General features: G+C 45.1%; 1 protein-coding gene and 1 long non-coding RNA gene across 2 annotated transcripts; one reads left to right on the forward strand and one right to left on the reverse strand.

The window, feature by feature from the left end:
• Positions 1–217: 217 nt before the first annotated feature.
• On the forward strand, positions 218–1,766 carry LOC124676579. The gene has a single exon (XM_047212621.1). The coding sequence runs from the start codon at positions 408–410 to the stop codon at positions 1,614–1,616; it is 1,209 nt and encodes a 402-aa protein (XP_047068577.1). The 5' UTR covers positions 218–407; the 3' UTR covers positions 1,617–1,766.
• Positions 1,767–3,082: 1,316 nt separating this feature from the next.
• LOC124675759 lies at positions 3,083–5,933 on the reverse strand. Its single transcript, XR_006993404.1, has 3 exons — positions 5,568–5,933; positions 4,267–5,024; positions 3,083–4,037 (listed from the first exon to the last, which is right to left on the reverse strand). It is a non-coding gene; the product is annotated as an uncharacterized LOC124675759 (long non-coding RNA).
• Between the last annotated feature and the right edge of the window lie 1,656 nt (positions 5,934–7,589).

Below are 7,589 nucleotides of genomic sequence, written 5' to 3' on the forward strand. Positions count from 1 at the left end.
GAGCCGCCAAGGGCCGTGGCTTGTGCCGGCAATGACATTTCACGAAGTGCCAAGATATAGCTACAAGCTGAGCCTGGACAAAACCGTCCGCGGTCCCTGAGCCTTGCAATGCAGGCGAGTCCTTCCATTTAATCCAGCGCGTTCCCGCGGTTTCCATCAACAGTTAATCGCCCTCACGAGAAACTAATCTCATTTATAAACGACAGCGGCATCCCAACTCTATACTTTGCTTCGCGCTACCCTGATCAAATTCTTTCCCTCCATCCCGTCTTAATCGCTTCCCGACCAAGTCTCCAGCTTCCCTTCCGCGCCCAAAAGCAAACGATTCCAATCCAAATCGATCGAAGCCTACCCGAGTAGCCCAAGAATTAACAAACCCGGCCTCTCGGTAGCCCGAGAACTCAAACATGGATCACACAAATCTTTCTTCCCCAGCAATGGCGGACACGGCTCCGGCGCAAGCTCGATTTGGCGCCGGCAGCGATGTCATTTCCGCCAGATTGCAGCAGGCTCTGGCGCTCCTGTTCCCGTCCAACCTCGCCGCCAAGGCGGCGCTGTTCGCGGTCGTGGTGGCGCTGCTGCAGCTGCTGCCGATGGGGCAGACGCCCAGGATGTGGGAGCTGCCCCACATCCTCCTACTCGGCCTCGTCATCTCCTACGGCGTCTTCGGCCAGAGGAACGCCGATGACGAGGTGGCGATCCCGGTGGCCACCGCTTCCAAGGTCGTCGACGACGACGAGTCCGTGGAATCCTACGTCTCCAAGATACTGCAAGGCCCGCTCGTCTTCGAGGGCAACGTCGGCCAGGATAGCAATGGGGGCGGCAAGGACGGCGGCGTGCAGGCTTGGAGCTCGCAGTACTACGCCGACGACCCCCTCGTCGTCGTCGCCAACGCGGGCGACGCGAGCGAGAAGCCGCTTCTCCTGCCGGTGAGGAAGCTAAAGCCGGCGGCCGAAGAACCTGCGACGGGCAACGTAACCGACGACGGCGCTGATGAAGAAACAGAGTTCGTCCCCAAGGAAGGAGTAGGATACGGCGCAGCGCGCGAGTACGCCACGTCTTCGCCGTCCTCGGTCCTCGACGCCGGGATGACCCTCTCGCCGTGCTCGCCTCCTGCCCCGCCGCCTCCGTCGGTGTTACTTGGCAGTGGACGCCGCCTCGCGAAGGCCAAAGCGAGAAGCTTCAACGAATATCGAGTCCGAGACCTCAAGATGAGCGGACGGGCGGGCTTAAGTAGCGGCGGCGGAGGCAACAGGTTCCGGTCAAACTCTGCGATCCAAGCATCGAGGAGGAGCACTTTCGCCGCTTACGATCCTGTAGCTCCGTCCGACAATCAAGTTGACGCAGATGACGAGTTGGACGACATGGCCGCGGCATCAGACAGCTCGTTCAGCAGCGACGACATGGTCAGGGACGGCGGCGACGATGAAGATAACAGCGAGCTGGATGAGCTGGAACAGGATAGCTCTTGCGACGAAGAGCTGTTTGAGCTGGCGGCGAGGCCGCAGCCAGAGGCGGCGGCTGAGGAGGACGAGGTGGACAAGAAAGCTGACGAGTTCATAGCCAAGTTCAGGGAGCAGATCAGGATGCAGCGAGCTGAGCAAGGCAAGAGATGACCGATCAAGGATTGTATCGTGCGAGTTTAATGTTTATTCTTCTTTAGTTCTTTTGATCGATCGATGTAATTAACTACATCCTGAACAATTGGTGTAAACGAGCGAAACGAAAGCCAGCGCTAAGGGGAAAATGCTGTATGCTTGAGTGTCGGGATGTTCGCCGTGCCTATTTCATCAGGCACTCGGCAATAGCAATTTGCCGAGAAACATCTTAGATGAGACTAGCAGGAATGGGCGCGGCGGCACGCCGCACCAACCATATGATAAGATGATGCTATTAATTTTAAGCTCATGTTTGAATTGATAAAGGTAATGAATATTTTGCTTTTTAAACAAAATGGATTTCAAGGTAGATGATAACGAACTTGATACGTCATACATTGAACTTATGTGCATAAAAGTTTGATCCTGAGAATCAATAAATAAGCGAGAATCAGAAAGAAAACAAAATTAAGTTTGGTAATAATAACTGGCATTGCATATTGATCATCGCCCGTGAGGCATCATTGGTTGTTGTAAGGAGTTTGCCACAACATCGATGGTTGGTGACACTTAGGAGGGAAAATTCACTTGCAAAATGGAGGTTAGCCTGTCGTATTAGTATATACATAGAACTCGATTACATAGTTCATGGAACTACCTTGCATAAATATCATAGATCATATAAATTCTATTCAGTATACATGACAGCTCTTTTCTAGAGCGAAGAGCTAAGCAGAGATGCTAAAATAGCACGGTAGGGTGGGTGGTATCGGTTTTCCGACGTCTTTGAGCTATCAGTGCTTGATGATGTCATCTTCATGGTTGGAGGAGAGGATGGTGAGCTCTTCACTTTAGTGCACCATGATCTTCTTTAGTAATGTGGTTAAAATTTAGGTTGGCTTAAGTGGTGATGTATAAGTTGTGTGTGTGTGGGCGTGGAACTGATGATCCTTTCGCACATTGTCTGTGACTGTGTTTTGGCTTCAATATATTTGGAGCTGGGGCGCTGCCCTGTTTCTCTAAAAAACTACTTAGATAGATCAGTGTGTTATATTGGGAACCGATAAACACACCCATTGATGCAAAAAAACGGATCCTTCGCAGCTCCTACTGTCTTTATGATCTTTTCATCCCCTGGAATAGAATGAATTACTTTATTAGTTGCCAATCTCTAAAACTGAGAGGGGGACTCTTCTTGAACCGCTCATAGCCTCAAACTTGGCATGTACATATACAACAGATATACTATGAAAATTTAGATTGTGTGTGAAATGAAAAAAGGTAGTCGAATTCTTAAATCTAAATAAGTAGTACAGGAAAAAAAAATTGACAGGGGCGATTTCAGGGAAAGGACATAAAAGTAGTAAATAAAAATTTGATCTAGGCATATGACAAACATTTAAAAAATACTCCCTCCGATTCATATTACTTGACACTAATATAAATCTATTTATACATATATTAATTGTAGATACATTCATTTTAACATCATGTAATATGGACCGGAGGGAGTATAAAGGAACAATTTTCTAGGCTAGTACAAATATTTTCGTAGCAACAAAAACACCTGACAAATAACATAATATTATACGTGGAAAGAACCAAACAAAGTAAGCAAAAAGAGATGGAGTGTTCTTACCTGTACCTGGAGCAAAAACTAACACCTAAGTTTTATATGGAGAATACTTGCGGTCGAACATGTATGTATGTAGAAATCTTTGGTGTTGCTATTGGAAGTTCAGACCTTTGGCATCTTAGGCCGCAACAACCAACTTGTCAGCGCAGGTATTTTGTAGAGTGTTGCCAAGACCGTAAGGTAATAGCTAGCATTTTTTTCCTTGAAGTAGTTCCGTGATGAGCAAGTGTATGCTTGATTGTAGTATCGCTCTCAGGTCTCTTCTTTCCGTCAAGGCGGAGAATTTCAACGTCAATCCAAATAGATTACCTAGTGGTGAAAACATAGGGGTACAGCTACAAATGTAACCAAAACTTATCTTTTTTGCCCTAGCTAAGAAACATATATTCTTAGCTAACAAAATTGGTGTTCGATCGGTAACAATATATTTTCTTGTGGGCTCTAGAAATTGTGAACCATACTGCCAACTGATATCATTGAAGCATATAAGTACCTTCTGCTGGTACTTATGAGAATAGTTGCATGTTTTAATAGATTAGAAGGGGAATTTTTGAATGGTTGGATAGAAGAGGTAGTATGTGCATATAATCTTCATATTTAGAAAAAGGATTGACATATTACAATGAAAATATGAGAGGAACATAATCACAGAACCAGATAGCATTTCCATATGCATTAATACAGAGAAAGCAAATGGCTGATTCATTTCCATACAAAAGAGTGGCAATCTCAAATACCCGGAATGAGTTGTTGACACGACTTGTAAGGATGGTAAGTATCTGCTGAAGTACACTCCATAGAATCTGCATATAAACAAAAACTGGATCACTCAGACTTGAGTTGAGAGAAGAACTGAATAAATGTAAGCACATGCCATCTTGCTACAAAAATCCAGAGGCAATGTAAAAAACAGATGAATATAAATCCTATGAGAACAACCTAGATGCACATATGAATCATCTGAACAACAAATCAAAAAATCCAAATGGAACAGTAGATAGATGAAAATATTCTAAAAGAGAGGAGAGATACCTTCTAGAACCTTCTTTTAGTTAGTTAGGTTGTTGAGACATTATAACCATCACCTTTGGAAATAAGCTGAAATAGATAGTCAAGTGAACATGTAATATGTTCTGGAGCTGCTCAATAAAACAATACTTAAACTATTGGTCCCTCTTCACTGCATAGTTGCATTGACCATTCAGAGTTTTTTTTCCAGTGAGGATTTGGTGTTGCCAGAAAACCAAATGGAATGAGTTGTTCGCCTCTTCCTCCACCCAATGGAAACCAGGGGGCAACTATGCTTCTACTGAATCTCGAGAGAGCTTAACAGGGTATCTTCTCATCCATCCAAAAGCCCATCTCTATCTTCTATAGAAACCCTTCCATTGAGTCACTAACAGAGCACAAGGAAATTGCACAACCAAGCACCTCAATTGTTGTATTATCACAAATCCAAGCAGACTAAAACGATGAAAAAATACGACGACAATTACAAAAAGTTGAAGGGCGTAGTATATTGGATTAAGATACGCTACATACCCCACTCCAATCAATTTGCTCAATAATACTTGTATCTTGCGGAAGAGCCAACTTAAGATCAATTCTAAGCTTGATTATCAGTTTCAATTCTACAAAGGAAGCCATGATGATTGGTATTCCTTAATTCATGGACAACCCAGGTAGCACCAAAACAGATCATAAGTACTCGGACTTGTAGAGTTTCCAATAATGTGCAATCCCTAATGTAATACTTGGAGCCCAAACTAAATGGACCCTTGCTCATTTATCTATATATGACAGGAAAAATTAATAACAGGAGCATAGGAATAGGTGGTTACTCAAAACTATAAGTTGTGAAAAGGCAGTTCTTATTCTTCTTCTCTCAAAGCTGTCAAGAAAATAGTCATGTATGTTTTGACTTTCAGCTGAAAAGAAAACAGGCAGCACAATCAATTTCAGGCTCCATATGAGCTACAAAAAATAATTGGAAGGTAAACAGTAAAAAATAGCCTACATATCAAATCCAAATGTACTCAAAAAGGTCTATGATTTACTCAAGGCACCTGCACAATCTTATCTAAATTTCCGTAAAAAAGAAGTAACTGTTGTATAGCCAAGTCTCCCTTCAATTCAACTGAAATCACGATTTTTTTATGAATCAAATTAGTACATGGGTGGCAGCCTATATTCATCTAAATGTATCTATGATCTACTCAAGGCACATACCAATTTTTCTGAATTTCGTTTCAGTTACCATCTGGTTGCAGCACAAATTAACCCAGGAACACTCAATTACATTCATCAAAGTTAAATCTAGGATTCGAGCGTACCTCTTAGTCCATCTAGGTGCTTCCGGATTTATCTTCAATGTTGATTGAACTGAATAAGATGGGTCATCGTTCATAAAAACACTCTTTCCCCAGAGAATAGAGAGCAGGATGTATGAGCACAATAGAATGTGTGGCATCTCAACATTCACCACTGCTCTCTGCTTCATCGCATACATTCTGCTGGGGCTGAGCCTGGCCCATGCTCTCAGCCTTGGCACCTGCAGACGACGCCATCATAGCAGCAATGACGGTAACTGCGCCTTCATCCTCCAGCACAGCAGGATATCCAGGATCCATGGGGACAACGTTGGCGCTTGAATCACCGAACTGAAACCTACCAAATTGCAGACAACATCGCCCAATTGAAATTTCTTGTGGTTCGATTTGGATTAGGGGCAGCATAGTTTTGTGGGTCAACCACTGGATACAGCGGAAAATTCATGCGTACCTGCTCCTCGACGCGGCTGTAAGCTTCCCGTGCGCCAACGCTGCTGGGACCTCGTGTTGTTCCGGCGACCACGCCGCTGTTCTGCCCGTTCGCAAGGCTCCAGTCTGTGGAAAGAGAGGGTCGTGAAAGAGAGGGGCGGAGGAAGTGGAGGGCACGGAGAGCGAGTAGGGACATTGGGAAAGGGGTGGGGGCAATAACAACCATGAAATCATCCTTAATTATATCTCAGCAAAGTAAATAATCACATGGTACTTCTCCTCCCGCCACGAACTGCAGAGGTGCCGTTGGCATGCCCGCATCCTGCTCGATGGAAGTTAAAGCCAAAGACCCAGCCGCAAACTGCAGCGATGTTGATCGCCAGGAGGAGAGGGGCGGGGAGCAGAACCGATACATCCAGAGGAGGAAAAAATCCCCACCTCGCGGCGATATCCTTTAAGCCAAGGTGTACTACAAAGTGGTCGGTGGGATATCCGCCTTGAACACCACATTCAGCAGCAGCTTCCTCCGCTGTCCGCGCCGCGCACCATCATCTTGACAGAGCTGAACAACGGAGCAAAACTTGGGGACCGAGCTCACCCACTTGATCCGTCCCCGCCGCGCTGCCTCCTCCCCTAGCCCAGTCCATCTGATCTTATAGCGCGCGGGGCGCCGGGGCATCTAGTGAGGACGATCGACCGCGCACGCAGAGACCACAAACCGTCCGCGGCGTGGGCTCTGAGAGGTAGAGAAGTGCGCCGATGACCTCCAATGCGCTACCAGCTGCCTCGGGAGGGAGTGGAAGGCGCGGATCTCCAACATAACCGGCATATCGGCTAGCACGAGCGTGTCGGTGGGGCAGCCAAAGCGGGAGAGGAAGGCGACGGCCATAGTAGATGGATGTAGGGAGGCGGCGGGCAGGTGAGATGGGAGAGAGATGGGAGAGGTGGGAGCAAAACAACCGCCCAAGTCATTCGGTGGTGGAAATTATGGACACCGCTTTGACCAACCGCTTAGCCAATCAACAGATTAAAATTGCTAGATTCACCCAGATAACTACCAAACAAATTACACGAGAAAGTCTCAAAATTCTATTAAAAATCGAAGTTGTTAAGGTTTAATATAGTACTTATGGTGTGGTTATTCATTATGAAATGGTTGATAGATTGCATCGGGAAAAACTAAACTAGGTGTTACTAAAAATCAACTTTAAAAAGACATATGACAAAGTTAAATACCAAACTCTAAGAATGAAAAGTTTCTCGAGTACTGTCTTTTTTGATCCATAATTTTGTTATTGGAGGTAGTGTGGTCACTAACATAGTGGGAGTAACATAGGTAGTAACATCATACACCCCAAGATATTTTGGTGACATGGCATGATAATAAATAAAGAAAGAGAGTGGGGTGGTAACTAGCTATGTTACCATAACATCACACTTCTCAAGACAAGATGAGTCTACAATCTAATAAATATAACATGCATGATACCACATATATGTAACTACCCACTATGAAGGTAGTAACATAGGGTAGTAACATGCACCATGTTACTACTCTATGTTACTCCCCACTATGACTAGTCTTAGGATTACCAT

Source organism: Lolium rigidum, chromosome 7 (assembly GCF_022539505.1).
Source record: "Lolium rigidum isolate FL_2022 chromosome 7, APGP_CSIRO_Lrig_0.1, whole genome shotgun sequence".
Taxonomy (NCBI): domain Eukaryota; kingdom Viridiplantae; phylum Streptophyta; class Magnoliopsida; order Poales; family Poaceae; genus Lolium; species Lolium rigidum.

Bases quoted from the DNA above. Each gene is read 5' to 3' on its own strand.
- LOC124676579 (XM_047212621.1), top strand. From the start codon at position 408: ATGGATCACACAAATCTTTCTTCCCCAGCAATGGCGGACACGGCTCCG.